General features: G+C 36.9%; 1 protein-coding gene across 11 annotated transcripts in view; it reads left to right on the top strand.

The window, feature by feature from the left end:
- The window catches only part of trol (terribly reduced optic lobes), a 1,731,230-nt gene that overhangs the window by 1,170,182 nt on the left and 536,646 nt on the right, over positions 1-24,402 (top strand). For all 11 annotated transcript variants that reach the window (XM_090387691.1, XM_090387694.1, XM_090387699.1 and 8 more), the window contains one exon: positions 808-935. In XM_090387691.1, coding sequence (XP_090243817.1) covers positions 808-935 — 128 coding nt within the window. The remainder of the gene's footprint in view (positions 1-807; positions 936-24,402) is intronic.

Below are 24,402 nucleotides of genomic sequence, written 5' to 3' on the forward strand. Positions count from 1 at the left end.
TAAATTCTGTACAGTGGGACCAACTGATGATGTTACCAACAGCAAATTCTAAATGTGAGGCATTCAATGAATTAATCATTGAAGATACTAGGCTTTTCATACTGATTAATATATATATATATATATATATATATATATATATATATACTGTTCAAGGTTTAGGCCTAAATGGATGTCAGATGATCTAATGAGACTCGTGGCACAGAAGAAAAATGCATGAGATGCATATAAATTATCAGGCGACACAGAAGCCAAGGGCAGATATAAGCTAGTCTGTAATCAAGTCACAAAGGAGATTAGGCAAGCAAAGGCAGATTACGAGAAATCTTTGGCAAAGGAATGCTAAGAAAAACAGCAAGGACTTCTTCACTTGTATGAACTCTAGAAGGAGGAGGATGAATCAGATTGGTCCACTGATATCGATGGTTCGACCATTGATGATCCTGCTCAGATAGCTGACAATCTGAATCAGTATTTTGCATCTACATTCACACATGAGGAGTTAAGGAAGGAAAGTTCCAGAAGCTTATCAAACTGTAACAGAGTGCTTAATGATTTTGTAATAACTGATAGCAAAGTGGAGGAGAAACTGTTGAAGTTAAACAAAGACACCTGGAGTGGATGGGATCTATCCAGTTATATTAAAGGAGGCAGCAAAGGAAGTAAAGAAACCCTTTATTTTCAAAATTTTGTGTTTTTTTAACTAAAAATTGAAGTATTGGTTTGCGGCATATATTTTGATACCTTAATTATATTTTATTATTTATTGCTAAACCAATAATGAAGTTTTTACTTTATTTACTTTAGAGGTGCCGCCATAATGCTATTGGTGATAGCTGTGAACGGTGTGCTGATGGTTTCTATGGAGATGCAACAAGGGGTACTCCTGAGGACTGCAAACCTTGTCCATGTCCTCTCACCACACCTCCCAATCAGTTAGTATTAAATATAAATCATTAATAATGTGCTTCTTACTAAATCAAACAATATTAATAGTTATTTAAAAATTTTGCAAATGAATTTCCCTTTTACTTTTTGCACACTGCATAAATTATAATACTGAAAAGTAAAAGTTTTTATTTCTTGCTTGTTTTCCTGAATAACCAAGGTACAACTGCTGATAGTATTATTAGTATTGGCAAGATGCTACAAGAAAGCAAGCTTATATATATCAGCCAAAAAAAAAAAAAAAATTGCCCACTGTTCCTAATAACTTGTCTGATAATTCTTTAAATTAGCATTAGCATTAGTAGAGGCATACGATGCAAGAAAGCCCGCTTATGCAGCTTCAGCCCAAACCCCCCTCCCATTTCACCCCTTCATTTGTTCCAAATGCCTGTCCACCTCATCCTTAAATTTATTTTGGCTATCAATTTCCACAACAGAAGATCAGTGTGTTCTGCCAATTAACTATCTGCTGGCTAAAGGCAAATTTCCACACATCTATTCTACAACTGTTTTTCCTCAATTTGAATCTGTGCTCCCCCAAGTTCTTAATCTGAGCAAGAGGAAGAATTCCATCAGCATTCAGCTTGCTCATCCCATTCAAGGGCCTTATACACCTCAATCAGATCACCTTGCAGGTGCCCACTCTCCAGGTGCTGCAGTTTGCAGAACTTAAGCCTTTCTTGGTAAGAGCATTCCTTTGTTCCCCTCACCAATCTTGTTGCCCTTCTTTGTACTCATTCTAGCAACTCCGCATCCTTCCTAAAATGAAGCCTCCAGACCTGTACACAGTACTCTAGGTGTGGCCTGACCATTGCTTTGTACCGGGATAATCGCCTCCTTGTCCCTCTTAGCAAAATTCCTATATATCAATATTCCTATATATCACTGCTCAGCGAACTTCATATTTGACTGCACAATTACCCCTAGGTCTTTTTCACTTTCCACTTCCCTGAATGTAGTACCACACAGTTGGTACATTTCTCTTCGGGTATTGCTACCCATATGCAGTACTTTGCACTTGTCAATGTTCAACTTCAGTTGCCACTTCTCAGCCCATTTGCTCAACTTGTCTAGATCCAGTAGCATACTGTCTTTATTGTCATTAACAACCATGCTAACCTTTGTATCATCTGCTGCAAACTTGGGCATTAAACCTGATATACCTTCAGCAATATCATTGATAAATGTAAAAAACAAAAATGGACCCATGCCAAAACCTGGGGAACTCCACTAATAACATTTGACCACGAAGAGCAGTGTCCATTGATTACCACTCTTTGTCATATCCCACTCAACCATCCCTTTATCCGTTGTAGCAACTTACCCTTAATGCCATAAATCTCCAATTTGTACTGCAGGAAAGCTTTAGATACAACAGTATCTAAAGCTTTCCTGAAGTATATAATATCAAAATTATATGATATCGAAGTATATGATATCAGAATTATTTTTGGCATTCAGTTCCTTTGTGGCCACATCATAGTATCCAATCAACTTGGTCAGACAAGACCTCCCTTTAAAAACCCATGCTGTGTCTTAACTATTACTGTAGGCATTGTCTAGATGATCCTGCAATGCTCTTTTAACCAATTCCATTATTTTCCCCAGAATGCAAGTTAAACTAACAGATCTGCAGTTACTTGTGTCACCTTTTGAAGCCCCCTTTGTGAATTGGTGATACATTTGCACATATTCACTCCATGGGGGACCTCCACTGAATCCAAGGAAGCTCTCATAATTATGGCTAAGGGTTTGCATACTTCCTTTGCTGCCTCCTTTAATATAACTGAATAGATCCTGTCCACCCCAGGTGCCTTCCTATGTTTAAGTTCAACAATTTCTCCTCCACTTTGCTTTCGGTTATTTCAAAATCACTTAGCTCCCTGTTAAAGTTTGATAAACTTTGGCATTCCCCTCATCGAATAACTCCTCATGTGTGAATGTAGATGCAAAATACTCATTCAGTTTATCAGCTACCTGAGCATGATCATCAATAGTCAACCCATCTGTTAAGTGGTCCAATCTGATTCATCCCTTTCCTTCTACAGTTTACATAAGTAAAGCTTTGCTGTTTTTCCTTGCATCCTATGCCAAACATTTCTCGTAATCTTCCTTCTCCTGCCTAACCTCCTTTGTGACTTGCTTACAGACTAGCTTATATCTACCATAGGCTTCTGTGTCACCTGATACTTTATGTGCATTCCATACATTTTTCTTCTTTGCCATGATGCTCATTAATTCATTTGATATCCATTTAGGCCTGAACCTTGAACCGTATTTCTTAGTTGGAATGAAAAGCCTAGTAGCCTCTCAGATTAAATCCCTGAAGGCTTCTCATTTATAATTCAATGTTAGTAACATCATCAGTTGATCCCACTGTACAGAATTTAAAAACTGTCTGAGACCTCTGTAATCACCTTTACGAAAGCAAAAGCCCTTCCCTTTAGCTTTAGACTTGATGGTAGGTACATCATTAAGTAATTTCCATATCAATACATTGTGATCACAGTAACCCAGTGGTTCCTTTATCTGCAAATTCTTAGTGCATGAATAATCACTGCTGCTAATCAAATCAAGAGTATTACTTCCTCTGGTTGCCTCTCGAACATGTTGCTGTACAAAACAGTCATCCACTTAATCCACAAAAGCCTTGCCAGTGCACGAGTGAGCAATCCACAAGTTCCACTCAATATCTGGAAAGTTATAATCCCCCATTATAAGACATTCTTATTTACTGGCCCACTATTTCTCTGCACAATTGCTCATTATGTTCACCGAATTCATTAGGCCTATTACACACAACTTTTTTTTTTTTTTTTTTTTTTTTTTTTTTTTTTTATGGAAACCCCAAACACGAAAGGTATCAAAACCTATAGTACTTAGTACCGTGCATGGGTTGAAAGAGAAGTATGGGGGGAATACCGGAGACTACTCTCGTTTTTCCTTTCCCTGTGCTTATGTCGCATCAAGCAGACTCAACATTGCATTTTCCACCAACATCAATTGTATGCTTCCTTAGATTTTATATATTTCTTAACTAACATCATAACTCCTCCTCCCTTTCTGTCCTGTCTATCCTTTCTGTTCACATTGTACTCCCCAAATTCCAATTCTGCACTGCTTATGTCTACGTGAAACCACATCTCTGATATCTCAACAGTATCTGCCTTTGATGTCTTGACTAGCACTTCAAGCTCATCAAATTTATTAACTATATTTCTAGCATTGGTGTACATGCTCCTGTTTCTACTCTTAGTCACCCTAACACAACTCATGTGTTTACTTCTTCCACTCTGACTCCCAACAGTCCTTGAAATCTCCATTGCCTTGCTTTCCAGGCTGCTGCTCATTCTAATAGATAGAAGCAGTGCAAGAATGACTTTTGCCTGTGCCTGCAGCCACTATTAACCTTTTGGCCTGTGTACCCCCCCCCCCCAAGCTAGTAGTTTTTCAACCCACCTAACACTGCCTCACTAGCATCAGCAAATATTCTTACACCCTTTCTATTTAAGTGTAGCCCATCTCTTTAGAAGCAGTCTCTCCTGTCAACAAGCACAGACCAGGCTGAAAAAAATTCTACCCTTTGAGCCTTGCACAGTCTCTCCAGGGCCTAATTGATCGACAAGGCTCTCATCATATACTCCCTCATATTGTGTCTGGGAAGAATTGCAGACACTTTCACATTCACCCTTAACTTGCGACTTTTTTCAACATTGACCTGTACTTTTGAGTAAATCTGCAGATCTCTTACTCTTAATGTCATTAGTTCCAATGTGTACAACAGTATCACCTTTTGCACTCTTAAAAGATGATATCTGCTCTACAATATCATCTTTTTCCCCTGCCAGAGACATACCTTGGTCTTGTTCCACCTATCCTTCTTGCATAGCATATTCCCCATTTCCCTGACAATAGAGTCACCGACAATTACTAATTCCTGTGGGTCCAATGTATTCTGCCTTGGAGATTGTCTAGGAGTGAGCTCTGCTGTTGATATGGTAGATCTCACTCCTAGGCAGCTAGTTCAACAATATTGACGCAAACACTGGGAATTGTAACTTTCAGAAATCTCTAGTTAAATTAAAATAAGAAGCTAACGAATGCTACTAAACCTATTTAATATCTCTGTAAAATACAATGTAGTATGTTAATTAATGAAGAATATGGTAAAAATTAAAAATACTTATCCCTTTACAGCAGCCAAAAATCCACCGACTGTTCTCTTCTGCAACCAGACCACCCTCTTCATTTATTCAAATCACCCACTTACACAATACTAATTCTTTTTTCAATTTATATTTATATCCCTTTGCATGTGCCATCCGAGAAAGAATAAACATACCATCCGCATTTAATTTATTAAATCCTTTTGATGGCTGAAATGCTGTAATTATGTTACTATGCTTAGTTATTGGATGCTGTAGTTTACAGAACTACAATCTTTCTTGGTAATAATACCCCTTTTGTGTCACCCCAATTAATACTGTTACTCTTCTTTGAATCCTTTCCAACCTATCTACATATTTCCTAAAATGAGCTTTCTAAACTTTTGAGTATTCAAGATGTGACAAGCATTGCTTTATACCAGGAGTGGCCAACGTAATTTGTTAGGCAATCTACTTTTTTCCTTCAAAATGTGCCACGATCTACCATCGCAAAAATTTCATTGCACAAGGTGCACAAATTGAGGATGACTGTATATTTAAAATTCATCGTGATCGACCGAAATTAAATCCGCGATCGCCTCGTTGGCCACCCCTGCTTTATACAATGGGGCAATTATCTCTTTGTTCCTGCCGACGAAGTTTCTGTAATTTTTGTCATTCACAGAATCACATGAGCTAGTTTTCACTCTTCAGAGAACTTTGTCTAACTGTACTCTAGATCTTTTTCATTATCAACTCTGTTGAGTTTGGTGCTATTCTGGGATTACTGTTATATGTAGTACTTTGCATTGGTTCCACAATATCAATCAATGTTAAACCTAGATTGCCATTTTTTAAAGTCCATTCGTGTAGTTTGTATTTAGACCTATAGTAGCATACCTTAATGTCATTAACCTGCCAGATACTGTGGGAAAAAATTTAATTATAGTGACTCACTGGTTGAGGATTAGTAGTTCTTACTATCTGTACCGTTCTTACTATTCTGTTGAAAAAAAGCCATGAATTAGGGTTGAATTTGAAAGTGTCTGCAATTCTGCCCAGACACAATAGGAGGGAGTATATGATAAGATCCTTGTTGATCAATTCGGCCCTGGAAAGATTGTGCAAGGCTCATGGGGTAGAATTTTTTTCAGCTTGGTCTGTACTTGTTAACAGGAGAGACTGCTTCTACAGGGATGGGATACACTTAAATAGAAAGGGTGCAAGAATATTTGCTGATTCTATCAAGGCAGTGTTAGGTGGGTCGGAAACTGCTAACTTGGGGGGGATACAAGGACTAATAGATTAACAGTAGCCACTGGCAGAGGTGAAAGTGATTCTTGCACTGCTTCTATTGGAATGAGCAGAAGCCTGAAAAACAAGATGCAGGATATTTCACAGATTCTGGGAGACTTTGCGGTACAAGTAAACACATGGGTTGTGTTACGGTAGCTAAGAATAGGAACAGGTGCATGTATACTTGCGTGTACACCAATGCTAGGAGTTTGGTAAATAAATTTGATGAATTTGAAGTATTGCTCAAAGCATCAAAGGCGGATATTATTGGGATATCAGAGACATGGTGTCGCACATATATAAGGAATGCAGAACTGGAATTTGGGGAGTACAATGTGTATAGGATAGGAAGGGAGGAGGGGTTATGCTATTAGTAAAGAAACACAAAATCCAAGGAAGTGAAGCCAGTCGACATCGCTGGACAGTCCAGTGTCGAGTCAGTTTGGTGTGACATAAGCATTGGGAGATCAAAATTGAGAGTAGGAATGTGCTATAGGCCTAATGACTCTGATGAGTATAATAAGAAACTGTACAGGGAAATAGAGTGGGCCAGTAAATCAGAGAGTCTTATAATGGGGGATTTTAATTTCTCAGATATTGACTGGATTTTTGTGGGTTGGTCATTCACACACTAGCAAGGCTTTTGTGGATTTATTGGATGATTATTTTCTACACCACCATGTTCGGGAGGCAACTAGAGGGAGTAATACTCTTGATTTGATTATCAGTAGTGATTCTTCATGCATTAAGAATCTGCAGATAAAGGAACCACTGGGTGGTTGTGATCACAGTGTGCTGAAGTGGGATTTACACAAAGAGGTAACTACCATCAGGGGTAAAGGGAAGGGTTTTTGCTTTTGTAAAGGCGACTACAATGGTCTGAGACAGTATTTAAATTCCATACTGTGGAACAAACTGATGATGTTACAAACAGCAAATTCAAAATGGGAAGCATTCAAAGAACTTATCTTGGAAGCTATTAGGTTTTACATGCCAACTAAGAAATATTGTTCAAGGTTTAGGCCTAAATGGATGTCAGATGAACTAATGAGGCATATGGCTGAGAAGAAAAATGCATGGGATACATGTGACACAGAAGCCTATGATAGATATAAGTTTATCTGTAACCAAGTTATAAAGGAGGCTAGGCAGGCGAAGGCAGATTACAAGAAATCTTTGGCAAAGGATGCAAAGAAAAAGAGCAAAGAGTTCTTTACTTATGTAAACTCGAGAAGGAAGGGGATGAATCAGATTGGTCCACTTGATATCGATGGTTCAACTGTTGATGATCCTGCTCAGGTAGCTAACAAACTAAATGAATATTTTGCATCGACATTCACACATGAGGAGTTATTCAGCGAGGGGAATGCCAGAGGTGTATTCAACTCTGGCAGTAAGCTAGAGAATCTTGTAATAACTGAGAGTAAAGTGGAGGAGAAATTGTTGAAGATAAACATGAGAAAGGTACCTGGAGTGGATGAGATCTATCCAGTTATATTAAAGGAGGTATCAGAGGAAGTAAGCAAACCCTTACCCATAATTATGAGAGCTTCCTTGGACTCAGGGGAGGTACCCATAGACTGGAGATGTGCAAATGTGACCACAAGTCATAAAAGAGGATCAAAGGCTGACACAAGTAATTATAGACCTGTGAGTTTAACTTCTGTTCCAGGAAAATTAATGGAGGCACTGGTTAAAGAAGCACTGCAGGATCATCTAGACAAGACTTCAGTTATAGCTCGGACAAAGCATGGTTTTGTTAAGGGAAAGTCTTGCCTGACCAATTTGATTGGATACTATTATGCAGTCACAAAAGAACTGGATGTAGGGAATAACTTTGATATTATATACTTGGATCTTAGAAAAGCTTTTGATACTGTTGCACATGGAAGACTGCTGCACAAATTGGAGCAGCGTGGAATTTGGCATTGGAGGCAAATTGCTGCTATGGATAAAGGGGTGGTTGAGAGGGAGAAGACAGAGTAGAAATCAATGGACACTGCTCATCGATGCTCATCAACACTGAACGCTGAGGGACTCCACTAATGTTATTAGTGGAGTCCCTCAGGGTTCAGTTTTGGGTCCATTATTGTTTTCTGTATTTATAAATGATATTGATGATGGTATATCAAGCTTAATGTGCATGTTTGCAGACGATACAAAGGTTGGCAGGGTTGTTAAGGACACTACTGATGCTATGCTGCTGCAAAAGGATCTGGAAAGGTTGAGCAGATGGGCTGAGAGGTGGCAAATGAAGTTTAACATTAACAAATGTAAAGTACTATATATGGGAAATAGCAACCCCAGAGCAATGTATCAACTCTGTGGTACTACACTGACAGTGGTAGAGAATGAAAAGGACCTGTGGGTAATTGTGCAGGCAGATATGAAGTTCTCTGAGCATTGTGGATGGGCTGCAAGAGTAGCTCATGGTGTCTTGTCAATGATATACAGGAATTTTTCTAGCAGGGGTAAGGAGGTGATTATTCCCTTGTATAAGGTGATGGTCAGGCCACACCTTGAATACTGTATACAGGTCTGGAGGCCTCATTTGAAGAAGGATGTAGAGCTGCTGGAACGAGTACAGAGAAGGGCAACAAGATTAGTGAATGGAACAAAGAGTTGCTCTTATGAAGAAAGGCTTAAGTTTTGCAAATTACAGTGTCTGGAGACTAGGCACCGGCGAGGTGATCTGAGAGGTGTATAAAGCCTTGACTGGTTTGAGCATGCTCAATGCTGATGGGATTCTTCCTCTTACTCAGAATAATCACCTGAGAGGGCATAAATTCAAATTGAGGAAAGACAGATGTAGGATAGATGTGCGGAAATTTGTCTTTAGCCAGCGGGTAGTTGGTTGGTGGAACAGACTTCCATCCCTTGTTGTGGAAGTTGAAAGCCTAAATAAATTTAGGGCTCAGCCGGACAGGTATTTAGAATGAACAGAGGAGTTAAGTGGAAGTTTTTTTTTTTTTTGGCTGATGCTGCATAAGCTTGATTTCTTGCATCATATGCCTCTACTAATGCTAATACCGTATTTGTGTCTTTAGTCTTGTATGCATTGCTTTCTTTTATCCTTTTATATTGTTTTTCACTTTAAACTGAGGCAGACTGTGAGAATAGACGATTATGTTACTTCATTCTGTCCAGCTAAGTACAGGTCATTGTGTAACGAAACACTGCTTTTTGTCACATTGGCACTTTTTTTACACCATCCAAAAGCTTTCCAAAGTTCCATGATAACTTGCACTCACTCATGTGGGTATTATCACAGAAAATAACAGAAGTTCCAGTAGAGTTTTTGGCCATGAACAGTAAATTAGCTTTCCCCACAGTGAATTTATGTAGTTATGGTACAAGAACCTTGGAAGAAAAGGGTATGAATGATTTCATGTTATTATTTCATATATATAATATTCATTATATATATATATATATATATATATATATGATCAAATTAATCCAAAAATTAAATAGAGAAATAAAAATTACTGGAATATATATTAAAATAAATAATAAAAAATAATAAAAATAGTAAAAAAGCTAGCAGCAGAAAAGCACAATCCACTACATGTTGCTGATAATAATAAGCTCAATTAAAATAGGATATTGCCAGTAGCATGGCAAACCAGTAGAGTGAAAATGAACTGAAAATAAAATAACAATAACAGAAAAATATAAGGGGGAAAAGAAGAAAAGGGTAGTGTTGAAGCAACGTTCCTAAAATAATTTAGAAATTAAGCCGATTAAAAGAAATTTAGCGGTGCCCCCTAGACTGAAAATTAATAAAATAAAATAGAATAGACTGACCATTATGCTCCATCTCGACAGAGGACCACGAGGCCAATAATAGTCAAAGAATCACTACATTTCGAATGCTAAACAAGTCCATGCAACGACGGAATGAAACTGAGATCAAACCGCCGATGCAATAGATTTGCATAGCAGTGGTCCTTATGCAGCGAAAAATAATAAAACAGAAAGCCTAGTACTTGCATGGCCAAACCACACCACTGACAAAACAATAGTTGAACTGGAAATATATAGAAACAAATTAGGTTATAGATGGCAGTACGAACACAGTGTTAGCACATCGTCACACTACCCCCATTTAAATATGATCAAATTAATCCAAAAATTAAATAGAGAAATAAAAATTACGGAAATATATATTAAAATAAATAAGAAGAAATAATAAAAAAGCTAACATCAGTGGCAGCAGAAGAGCACAATCCACTACATGTTGCTAACAATAAGCTAAATTAAAATAGGCTATTGCCAGTAGCATGGCAAACCAGTAGAGTGAAAATGAACTGAACCAAATAAAATAACAATAACAGAAAAATATAAGGGGGGTAAAGAAGAAAAAGGTAGTGTTGAAGCAACGTTCCTAAAATAATTTAGAAATTAAGCCAATTAAAAGAAATTTAGCAGCGCCACCTAGTAAGCACCCGTTTCCAAATTAATTGGATTAATTTGAACATATATAAATGGGGGTAGCGTGACAGTGTGCTAACGCTGCGTTCGTACCACCATCTATAGCCTAATTTGTTTCTATATATTTTCAGTTCAACTATTGTTTTGTCAATGGTGTGGTTTGGCCATGCAAGTACTAAGCTTTCTGTTTTATTATTTTTCGCTGCATAAGGACCACCGCTATGCAAATCTATTGCATCGGCGGTTTGATCTTAGTGTCATTCTGTCGTTGCATGGATTTGTTTAGCGTTTGAAATGCAGTGATTCGCTGACTATTATTGGCCTCATTGTCCTCTGTCGAGATGGAACATAATGGTTAGTCTATTCTATTTTATTTTATTAATTTTCAGTTTATTTGGTAATGTAATGTTGTTAGTTTATGTTTCCACCTTAGTGAGATTTCACATAATTCAGAAACAGGTGCTTACTGGGGGGGCGCCACTAAATTTCTTTTAATTGGCTTAATTTCTAAATTATTTTAGGAACGTTGCCTCAACACTACCTTTTCTTCTTTATCCTCCATTATATTTTTCTGTTATTGTTATTTTATTTGGTTCAGTTCATTTTCACTCTACTGGTTTGCCATGCTACTGGCAATATCCTATTTTAATTATCTTATATATAACACAGGCAGAATTAAAAAAAAACTTCTTTTTTTCATTGAAATACATAATTCCTTCCTAAATACAACACTACTGGCAACACAACAGTAGTGTTGCCTTCATATACTGACACTCAATGGATCACAAAAAGTTTTCCTCACATTACAAAAATTAAACACAAGTATTCAAGATGATAAAAATCTTCATTTACTTAAGGTCCTAGCAAAGAATTTTTGGGATGAGGTAAGAGAATGGAAAGATATATAGAACTGCTTTAACTCACAATCTAATAATGTTAAGTTACATCCACATGGCTGAATATATCAGAGGATGTAAATTTTTAAATATCATGAGGTTGATTATGCATAATTAAGTAAATATCATATTAAGTAAATAAAAAAGGATATGTTTATACTAGGGTGACCAAAACAGATTTATAAAACAAAAAAACAGGGACACTCATGGCAAGTTGATGTGATTTGACTCTCATACTAGTTAAAACAATCCTCTTGTACTTGTTTCATGACAACTAGCCATAACTGTTTAGCTTGATTAAAATTATCATGGGTTGCTTACATATTTATCACTTCGTAGTCTCACATTAACATTGTAAAATTACACAAATCTTTATCGAGTAAATGGTCCAGGATGTACACTACTAATATCTTTGTCATATTTGTTAGATGATTTAATTTCTTCTAAAAGGTTTGGCTCTGTTCCTTTATGAAATTGTAAAAGTCCATACAAGAAACGTCTTTAAAATATGTTTTTGTTATTAATATTGCCTGTACAGTTTCAGTGGACGACTGGTTCCTTTCATCAGTGCAAAATGCGTTCATTAAAGAAAACACCCTCTCTAATGATGCATTTGTGCCTGGTATTCCTAACACAAGACTCACAATGTGTATTATGTTCCCAAAACTAATGTCTTCATTTTTCATTATCTGAATTGACTGTCCACCTCTCACTAGTCATCACACCACATTTCTTCCAATAATCAATCTTAGATTCACATAAAATAAAATTTAAAATATATAACAAACATTCTTCACATGATTCATATCATATCCAATTTTGGATGTTTTGGACACACTGTTGAACAACACCATGATGGAGGGATATTTAACAAAACCCACAGAGCTCTGCAAAAGTCTTGGCCCAGTTTTCCACATATTCTAGGAAAGTATCATAGAAATTGTTGAAAGTTTCAGTAAATTCAATTTACTTTCTAAAATTTACACTTTCTTCGCACTTTCTAAAAGTTGCTTGTATTCCACTTTAACAAAATTGCAGAAGGATTTCAGTGCCTCAACTCTAATAATGAAAACATGAAAACGTTGAAACACTTTGTTAATAATTGATCCCACATCAATTGGTAACAGATATGACATTTGCTGAGCAATGCAGTTGGGCTGCCAAGGCAGGTCATGGAGTCTTGTCAATGATATTTAGGAATTTTGCTAGCAGGGACAGGGAGGTGATTATCCCATTGTACAAGGGAATGGTCAGGCCACACTTTCATTTTAGGAAGGACGTAGAGTTGCTAGAATGAGTACAGAGAAAGGCAACAAGATTGGTGAGGGGAACAAAGGGGTGCTCTTACCAAGAAAGGCTTAAGTTCTGCAAATTGCAGTGCCTGGAGAGTAGGCACATGTGAGGTGATCTGATTGAGGTGTATAAGGCCTTGAATGGGTTGAGCAAGCTGAATGCTGATGGAATTCTTTCTCTTGCTCAGATTAAGAACCTGAGGGGTGGGGCATAGATTCAAATTGAGGAAACACAGTTGTAGAATAGATGTGTGTAAATTTGCCTTTAGCCAGCAGGTAGTTGATTGGTGGAACAGACTTCCATCTTTTGTTGTGGAAGTTGATAGCCTAAATAAATTTAAGCCTGATCTGGACAGGCATTTGAAAAAAATGGAGGGGGTGGAATGGGAGGAGTTTTTTTTTTTTTTTTTTTTGGCTGATGCTGCACAAGCTTGCTTTCCTGATCATTCGATTGTATGCCTCTGCTAATGCTAATATCTGCAGTTATTTGCGAATTGTTATGCACAACATATGTGCAGCATAGCCTACTCCCAAGATGTTCATTTTCATGTTCTTGCTTAACTTATGAAAGACTTAAGTGAAAAAAGACTTATGAGAAACTTATGCAATGCCACCAAAGTTGGTGTTGCAGTTGTCACCACAAAATGCTATTATCTTGTTGGTTAATTTATCTCTCTCAGATGTTTCTCCTATGATATTATGGAATTCCAACAAGTTCACTTGTATTCCTTTCATAGGTATAAGAAACCTCACCCAAACTGGGACCAACTTGAAGGCTTGAGAGATTTGATGAATCTACCCTAACAGATAAAATATTTTGTGGCCCCGAGTGCCAAGCGATAGTGACAAGCGTTTTTTCTCTGTGATTCATAGAGTGCTCTTTTAAAATGATAATTTTATTTTTCTTGTGTGATTTTTCTTCTGTTTTGTTCACTTAAAGTGGTTCTTTGCCTTAAAAAGTCTGATGAACCCAGAAAGGGAATCTGCCTCTCTTTTTTTAGTATTCACTTTAAACTGTTTGGTCATTGGTTGCACCACTCCTGCCTCCAAGTGCTGGGGCCGGTAAAGCTGGGAGAAGAAAGTCCCTCTCCCAGGGCTAAAAGGGGTAAACATGGACACTAATGACTTCCCATGATTAGAGCCAAAGAGCTCTCAACATGTAACTCAGGCAAGAAAATCATGATATGAAAAGACGGCACCTTAGTCCCAACATATTTAGCATAATTTTAACCTTCAATTTACCGAATCTACCATCCTCAGTCAAAGCAGGTTATTTAAACTGCCGTGTTCAGCCCTTTATCCCGAACCCTCTAAGATGCTACAAATGTCAGAAATTTGGTCCCTCCCAGACAGCATGCCATGGAGATGCAACATGTCCAAACTACGGTTGCAAAACTCATACTCAATCAGAATGCAAGGCACAAACTCCACAGTGTCCTAATTGCAGGGGCAATCATCCAGCATACTCCAAAGATTGTGATCTCTGGAAGTTAGGAAAAAAAAATACAAGACTGAAAATAAAGTATCTTTTTAAGAATCTAGAAGACAAGTAAAATCAGGCATGCTGAAAACCACTTACGCTTCGGTTACCCATAGTCAAAAATCAGTAGCATGTCAGACAGAAGTGTCAGTCTCTCCCAACAAATCGATTGCCGACTGGGCTCGATCAGTACTATCGACTCAGCCTACATCTGAATCACAGTTAGTGGGCCAAAGTAATAATATGCCACTCACAATTCCAACTCAAAACATAACTCACAGTAAAGTGGCAGAAAAATTGCACAAATCAGATCCTTTGGAGGTGAAACAACCACAACCAAGAAGCATGGATGCTGATGATATGCTCAACCAAGAAGATTTTCTTGAATTACATGCAGATGGTGATATGGAAGATAAAAATGATTCAGGACACCCCAATTTTCCCAGAAAAGACAAATCTAAACCTGACTGTTATAAAAAACCCACGCATAAAAAGCAGACAGATTCATCTTCCTCTTACAAAACCAAATAATGGAACATATTATCCAATGGAACTGTAGAAGTCTTTGCAGTAACATAGATGATATACATGAATTCGTTCACCACTACAAACCTCCTCCAATGTGCTTGCAAGAAACTAATTTGATATCTCTGGTCTCAGTTTCAATCAAAAATTACACTGTATTCAGGCAGCACAGGGCTAACTCCAATAGCGTTCATGGAGGAGTGCAATATTTGTGGATTCAAGCATCCCCTCCAGATGCATTCCATTACAATCATCCTTAGAAGCTGTTGCCACGTGTGTTGTTAATGGTATTACTCTGACATTGGTTTCAATTTATCTTCCTCCTAATCATCAATATACTATTCAGGAACTCTAAGATCTTGTTATGCAGTTACCATCTCCGTTTTGTTTACTAGGAGACTTGGCTAAGGTAAAGAAAGCCTGCACGAGAAACATGCAAAAGTTCAATGAAATTTACCGGCAAAAGTACTTTGCCGTAACGGCATTTGTATTGTTGCTCGCTCGGTAAACAGACGGTGGGTGTTATCAGTCTGGAGTAAAAGTTGAATCCCACAGGAGCTTGAAACCCTCCCAAAGTGGAGGGGGGGTAACCTAACCTTTTTTCTTTAGAATCACTAATTGAATTAACTAATTGAATCACAAATAGTCATATTGAAAGTTCTGGCGTTGTAAAAAATGTTCGTAAAGTAGTTTCACTGCTAAACTTTTTCGAAGCTTGCCGTGCTTCTCGTGTAGGCTTCCTTTGCCTTCCACCCCCCCCTTAATAAACAATTTATCCACTAGTACCAGTGATTCTAAAGGAGGGTTACAATCTCCCATGGGATTCAATTTCTACTCCTGACCGATAACACTTACCATCTGTGTACCGAGTGAGCAACAATACAAATGCCATTACGGCAAAGTACTTTTACCGGTAAATTTCATCAAACTTTTGCATGCTTCTCGTGCAGGCTTTCTTTACCTTTGCATTCTGGCGTTGTAAAAAATGTTCATAAAGTAGTTTCACTGCTAAACTTTTTCGAAGCTTGCCGTGCTTCTCGTGTAGGCTTCCTTTGCCTTTTTTTTTTTCCCCCTTAATAAACAATTTATCCAATAGTACCAGTGATTCTAAAGGAGGGTTACAATTTCTATTCCTGACCAATAACACTTACCATCTGTGTACTGAGCGAGCATCAATACAAATGCCATTATGGCAAAGTACTTTTACCGGTAAATTTCATCGAACTTTTGCATGCTTCTCGTGCAGGCTTTCTTTACCTTTGCCAGAGACTTTAATGCACATCATCCATTAGGGGGGTTCCCCCACCTCAGACAGATGAGGTAAGCTTATCGAAATGCTGATCAATAGACAGAATTTAACATTACTAAATACTGGGTCTCCTACATATGTGCATCTCCCTACAGGTTCAACATCTGCAATAGACCTTTCCATTTGTTCCTCAGTCCTCTTTCCAAGTATAGATTGGGTATCTCTGAGTGAGGATTAACCATTATCCGTTAATCTGCAAAATTCAAACATCCTATTCTTTTCAAACAGAAAATCCAATTAAATGGAAATTTTCAAGGGCTGGCTGGACAAAATACAAAATGCACTCTCATTTGACAACAATATCATTCAGTCCGGTTCCATCAACTATGTTATCGAGCACATCACGAATCAAATGCTGACAGCCGTATCCCCTGCCATTCCTCAATATCAATAAGAAATAGACGAAAAATAAATTACTGGTGGAATGAAGATTGCAACAATGGGAAAAAAAGAGAAAAACAAAGCATGGAACCTTTTCCACAAACATCCTACCACCTCCAATCTTATTAACTATAAATGGCTTAGAGCTAAAGCTCATTATATCAGACGCAAAGCAAGAAAAGAAATTTGGATTAAATTTGCCTCATCAGTTAATAAAAATACCGATAACAGATTAATCTGGAGAAAAATGAAATGTTTGAACAGTAAATTTCCACCTTTATCCACCCCACTACTGAACTGGAATGGACAAGAGCTCTCTAATCTTACATATATATACCAAATGCACTGGAAATTATATTTTTTCTGTTGTCTTCTTGTAATGCTTATGATCAATCATTTTAAAAACGTAAAACTGTTACAGAGAAATCCAGACTGAATTTCACTGACAATTCTGCTTTATCTTATAATCAACCATTTACCATGCTTGAGCTACTGCAATCTCTTACCAACTCAAGAAACAGTGCTGCTGACCCTGATGTGATATATTATGTAATTCTCTGAAATCTGGATCAAAGATCACTCTCTTTGCTGCTCATATTTTACAATTGAATTTTTTCTGAACATACCTTTCCAAGTTCTTGGCGTCACTCTTATGTACTACTGATTGCAAAACCAAGTAAAGATAATTCTGTTCCTCAAAATTACAGGCCGATATACTTACCAGCTGTCTCAGCAAAACTCTCGAGAAAATGATACATCACCATCTCACTTGGTTCCTTGAGTCTCAAAACTTGATAAATAACAACCAGTTTGGATTTTGGAAAAACCAATCTTCATTGGATCTCATAATCAAAGCCAAGACAAATATCAGAAATGCTTTCATGAAAAAGGAACATCTTATCATGGTCTGTCTTGACTTTGAGAAAGTCTTTGACACTACGAGTTATTTTGGCATCTTAAAGGATCTACATTCTCTTGGCCTGAGAGGTAATTTACCATATTTTATCCAAAATTTCCTTCAACAGAGATCCTTTTAAGTTCGTTATTGGGGAACCGTCTCTAAAAACTTTATCCAACAAGAAGGAATTCCACAAGGGTCTGTTCTCAGCACCACCTTGTTTGCAATGAGAATGAATCATATAATTGAACTCATTCCGAAAACTGGGATTCATACATTTTTGCAGACTACCTCACAATTTCTTGTCATTCTCAAAACATGCATTACATCGAATGCCAACTACAAATATCAATCAATTGCATCCTGACATGGATGATACAAAATGGTTATAGACTATTCAGTCAGAAATCTACTGCCAATCACTTCTGTATCAGATGCAATATGCATCCTGAACCCGATCTCCACTTGAATAATGATTCTCTTCGCATAGCTAATAGTATTCGTCTACTAGGATTGTTCTTTGACAGTAAGTTAAATTTCCAAAAGCACATTGAACGTCTCCGGACTACTTATAAAAAAAAACTGAATATACTCAGTCTTATCAACCACAACATGGGGAACAGATCATTACAGCTTGTTTCATTTATATAGAACCATAAGCAGATCACGACTGGACTATGGCGTGCCTGTCTTAGACTCTGCTAGGGAGAGTGCTTTATCTTGCCTCAACCCTATTCAACATTCAGCTCTCAGAACAGCTCCAGTGCAAAGTTTGTATGTTGGTGCCCATGAACCTTCTCTAAATATCAGGAGAAAGATGTTGCTGCTGAACTATGCAACCAACATCCAAAGCCAGATGATCCATCCTAATTTGTCAATACTTTATAATCTGCAGTTTATGACCTTCTATAGAAACAAACCACAGACAGTTCGGCCTGCTGGTATTAGGCTAAAGCAACTAGCAGAAGATTGTAATATACACTTCAATAAAATCTTCCAAGATCCTATAGATCTCAACCCTCCATGGTCTGTCATCATGCCATTTTGTGACAATTATATCCACCAGTGGGGAAAACACTGTCTATCAGACATTAACATCCAACAGCTACAGATTGCACATATTCAACATTATCCTGACTTCGCTAAAATATATACAGATGGATCGAAGTCTGAGAGTGGATCGGGTGCAGTAGTAGTACTCCCTGATACTACCATTTCTCTATCTCTTCCAACAGAGTGTAGCAGTTACACGACTGAATTATATGCCATATAGCTTGCTATAGAAAATATTTTGCCTATGTCAATTCAAAAGACCATAATATACATAGACTCGCAAAGTTCCTTATTTGCCTTGCAAAGCAACTCCCCACCTACTCACCCATTATTAAAGCTTGTTAGAATAGAGTTGATACATCTCAGAGAACATCAACAAAAGGTTATCTTCTGCTGGATCCCAGGCCATACTGGAATTCCAGGAAATGAAATTGTGGATGATGTTGCCAAAAATCCATCCAGATCAACACCAACGAATTCCCTAATACCATTCACTGATTATAAAATGAATATACAAAGTATATGTAAAGGTCGATGGACTCTTCAATGGCAAGTGCAAATTCATAATAAACTACTTCAAATTAAACTGTACCAAAATTATGGGCTTCCAGCCGCATTGCAAATAGACAAGAAGAAGTAATTTTAGCCATACTCATTTAACTCATCTGTTCCTCTTGTCAGGGAATGACCCTCCTCAGTAATCACTGTCATACACCACTCACAGTCAAACACATACTTCTGGAATGTACTCTATATAATAATGCTCGACTAGTGTCATTCAGTTCTCTGGCAAGCTTAAAGGAACCTTTGTCGCGTAGCCATATCATAGGCGAAAAATCAAATCTCACAGAATTCTTCTCCTTCCTAAAACAAATAGGACTGTATAGCCGTTTATAACTGCTTCTACATCAACCAACACAGGCAGTATTAACCACTTTACCAAGTGCGATATGGCCTAAGTAGCCATTGCACTTAAAACCCCATCAACAACATAAAATATTTTGCCTCACGTAAGTCACTTATCACTTCACGAAAAGCAAAAGGAACCAGCACATTCACAACTATACTTTCACATTTTGTTCTTGCACGTGTGAATCTTTTTGAGAATAAGTTTTGTATGATGGTAGATGTGCAATCCACCGATCTAAACAAATGGTTATGTTTGATACTATGGAAAGCTAGCAATCCTTCATATATGGAGCAAGACATTTCCGTTCACCATTTACCTCTTGTTGTTTTGTCATGAAAGAGGGTAGTTTACAGCTTGCACTTTTTGCTGCAACTGCTTCTTTGTACTTTTTTAGCAGTGTGCCATGTAATATCTGAATGACTACCATGTTCAATAGAAAATTCAGCTGGACAAACAGTGCATAAAACTTTACAATTAACATTGACTTTCAGTTAAAGGGAATTTTTGTTTCAACGTGTCCATGAAACTACACTGGCGCCTCCCTAGCCAGGTGGGAAGGAGCAGCAGTGCGTAGCACACGCTTCTTGATTAGACCGGGGTTCGAGCCCATCACCACCAAATAAGGAGGATGCGGAAAGGTCAGGGAATGACCACCGCATATCCCAGAGCAATATGGCCTTAGTTGCTAATGCTCCTAAAAACCAAATAATAATAATGAAACTACACTTTCACTTGAGCATCTCATTACCTTTTGTCAACAAATTGAATTTATAATTAATTACTAAACCCTTCAAATAATGTTAGTTTGCATCACCACCAACACATCAATACTTTGAAAAACACCAAATGAAAATACTAGAATTCATTCACATGTCTATTGCGTCAGCTATGGTACACACAATAGTCAACTCTCATGCGCAGAAGAAAGAAAAGAAAATGGATGCGTTTTTAAAAAAAACAGGACATTTGGTGTCCTGTTATCATTTTCTCAGAAAAAATTGAATCAGTGGCTGAAAAAGGGGACAATTCCATTAAAAATGAGACATCTGGTCACCCAAACGTATACACAATAATAATGATAACACTAATGAATAAATTATTTATATGCTAATAAATGGTGTATCCTCAGTTAGTTAATGAATTATTATCTACAGCAGTGGTTCTCAAACTTTTTTTTTTTTCTCATGGCACAATATTCTTTTCTGTGAGGAACTGCAGCACACTGAACACTTCAGTTGGCAAAACTACAGAGAATTTGGCAACTCACATATGTTCAGTTTCCCTTCAATAAGAGCAGCCATTTTTGTTGTTCTTTGCGAGTAACTGTTTTGATGAGTTTTGTTTATTTTGCTGTTTTCAATAACATTTTTAAGAATTAATTTAAAGTTATTAAACTTAATACAAATTAATTTTTAATTAAATGGAAAAAGAATGATAAGTCAATGGCAGAAAGCAATAATAACAAAAGTGAGAACACATTGAGAACCAATTGCAAGCATATGTTTCATACAATCTGTTAAGGGCATGCAGTCTGTAAGTACCAAGATAGTTATATAACCTTTGGATTTTTGTACAGTGTACTTGAAAACCATCCTATTCCTGAATGTATGGTCTGTGGGAAAAAAACTTAGCAATGAGTGTATAGTTCCCAGTAAACTGAAAATACATTGAATATTAAACATAGCCATTTATCAGTTAAAGGTAACTGTTCTATCTGCAATAACATAACATCCAAACTTTTGTGGCACGCATAATGAAACTTTCTGAACACCATTCAGAAGCACTGATTTATGCCATTGAAAGGGTAGATTATCCTCTTAATGGCATAAATGCTTACTAAAATGTAATAACTAGTTCATATCAGATTTTGTAAGGACTTATTAAAATAAATCAGCTTAATCAATGTGATAGGAAGTGTTAGTGTAATTCATACAAGTTTCATGAAATTTGTCCTTCCCATAATAATGCAAAAAGTATAGCATTATCATAAACATATAAGAATAAAATAAAACTTGAATTCTAAAACATATCTCAACATACACCATAAAACTAAACCTTATAAATTACTGAAACACAAAAGAAAGAAAAAAAAACGCATTAAATAAAAAAATAATAACAAAATACTGTACTTCACAACACTTTCTAGAAATGACCAACAAACTGACTTAAAATAAATTTATTAAAATAATGCCGACATAAAATACTAAAACATGAGATAAAATAAGTGTTAAAATACAATAAGATAAAAGCATTAAAATGCAATAAAATATGGATAAAACTTATAAAATATATAGTAGCTTTCGAGATGAAGTGCCTCTTCATCTGCTTCATCATTTTAATGCATTTATCTTATTGTATTTTAACGCTTTTATCTTATTGTATTTTAACGCTTTTATTTTATCTCTGTTTTAGTATTTTAAGTAGGAATTATTTTAAGTCAGTTTGTCGGTTGTTGCTAGAAAGTTTTGTGATATGATATGCAACCTGAAGCCCAAGGCCTGTTTTCCAATAAAGTACTTCATACTGGAATGATCCCTGAATGTCAAATTTTTTCTTTTTGGTGATAACTAACATCAGAGATCTGTCCAACAATATAAGTCAGAGGCATGCTGGGGGGGGGGGGGGGGCAGGGTGTTGTGTAAGCTCCTTATTAAAATTTTGGATCACCCAAATTTTACCTTGGTAAAAAAAAAAAAAAAAAAAAAAAAAAATTTGATAAAAAATTTAAAGGACTATTTTAACAGGAGATCACCTGTAACTGAAATTCTTGAGTTATTCACCTTGTTGACAAATTGGCAACACACCACTGTTTATCTGTCATTTCTCCTTTGATGCCAAGAAGATTGAACCCCATCTGTTTTAGACAGATGATGGAAATAGATATGATTGTTCATGAAAAGGCAAAAACAAGAGAAGCAAAAAATATAATCTTGCCCATCCTAAAATATCCTTGCTTTTAGGATATTCTAAAGGTTAGTAATACAGATGTAAATTTAATTTTCCATTACCTGAATATCATTTCATCGGTGTTTCTGATGGAAATTGGTATTCATTGTAAATATTTCCATTGGAAACACTGATGCAAATAGGTACATAGGTGTGAGTGAATATTAACAAAAAGGAGGCTACAGTGATCTCAGACAGCTTTTAAATTCTATGCAGTGAGACCAACTGATGATGATGTTACCAACAACAAATTCTAAATGGGAAGCATTCAGGAAAATAATCATAGAAGCTACTATGCTTGTAATACCAATTAAGAAATACTGTTCAAGGTTTAGACCCAAGTGGATGTCAGATGTACTATTGAGACACATGGCAAAGAAGAAAAATGTATGGGATGCATACATTTTAGATAAACTAGTCTGTAATCAAGTCACAAAGGAGGTTAGACAAGCCAAGGCAGATTATGAGAAGTATCTGGTAAAGGATGAAAAGAAAAGCAGCAAAGACTTCTTTACTTGTATCAACAATAGAAGGAAGGGGTTGAATTACATTAGCCCACTTAATGTCAATGGTTTATCTGTTGATGATCCTACTCAGGTTGCTGACAAGCTGAATAGTTATTTTCCATCTACATTAATCGGTTTATCTGTTGATGATCCTGCTCAGGGTGCTGACAAGCTGAATAGGTATTTTCCATCTACATTCACATATGAGGAATTCTTTAGGGAGGGGGATGCCAGAAGTTAATCAAAATCTAACAGGAAACAATGATTTTTTTTTTTTTTTTATAACTAAGAGGGAAATATATGAGAAATTGTTGAAGTTAAACGCAACACGGGGTGGATGGATCTATCCAGTTATTAAAAAGGGCAGCAAATGAGGTAAGCAAACACTTAACCATAATTGAGAGCATCTTTAGATTCAGGGTTGGTGCATGTGGGTTGGGTCCCTGTGGAAGTGCAAGTGTATCTGCAGTTCACAAAGGTTATCAAAGGATCACATGAGTAATTACAGACCTATTAGTTTAACTTCTTTTCCAGGGATATTAATGGTGTCACTAGTAAAAGAATTAATGCAGGACTATCTAGACAGGAAAGGCATTATACTTTCAGTTACAGCTTGGGTTTTTTAAGTGGAGAGCTTGTCTGACCAATTTGATTGAATAATATTATGCAGTCATAAAGGAACTGGATGCAAAATGGAATTTTAATATCATATACTTGGATTTCAGGAAAGCTTTTGATACCGTTGCATATAAAAGACTGCTGTGCAAATTGGAGCAGTGTGGAATTAAGAGCAGAGGCATAAGTAGGATTGATGGTGCCCAGGGCATATAAAAAAAATGGCTCCCCACTTGAAAACTTTTCTTTAAAATTGTGGCTGAATTTTTGCATTTTTAACCACAAAAATGGCATCCCCAAATTTGGCCCTAGGGTATGTTCCCTACTTGTCTCACCCTAGTTATGCCACTGGCATATCATGTTTGATATCCAAGTTTGTTAATGAAACAAAGGTTGGCAGGATGGTTAAAGACAGTAATCAGGGTAGACTGCTGCAATAAGATCTAAACAAATTATGCTGATGTGCTGAGAAATTGCAGTTGAAGTTTAACAAATGAAAGGTGCTGCACATGGGTAGCAGTAATCCCAGAATAATGTATCAACTGTGTGGTACTACACTGAAGATAGGGTAAAATTTAAAAGACCCATGGGTTAATTGTGCAGTCTGATATTAAATTCTCTGACAGTGCAGACAGGCTGCTAGGAAAGTTCACAGGGTTTTCTGATATACAGGAATTTTGCTAGCAGGGATAAGGGGGTGATTATCCCATTGAATAAGGCAATGCTGAGGCCACAACTTCAGTACTGCATACAGGTTTGGAGGCCTCA

Source organism: Mastigoproctus giganteus, chromosome 13 (assembly GCF_048544385.1).
Source record: "Mastigoproctus giganteus isolate SK-2022 chromosome 13, ASM4854438v1, whole genome shotgun sequence".
NCBI classification, from domain to species: domain Eukaryota; kingdom Metazoa; phylum Arthropoda; class Arachnida; order Uropygi; family Thelyphonidae; genus Mastigoproctus; species Mastigoproctus giganteus.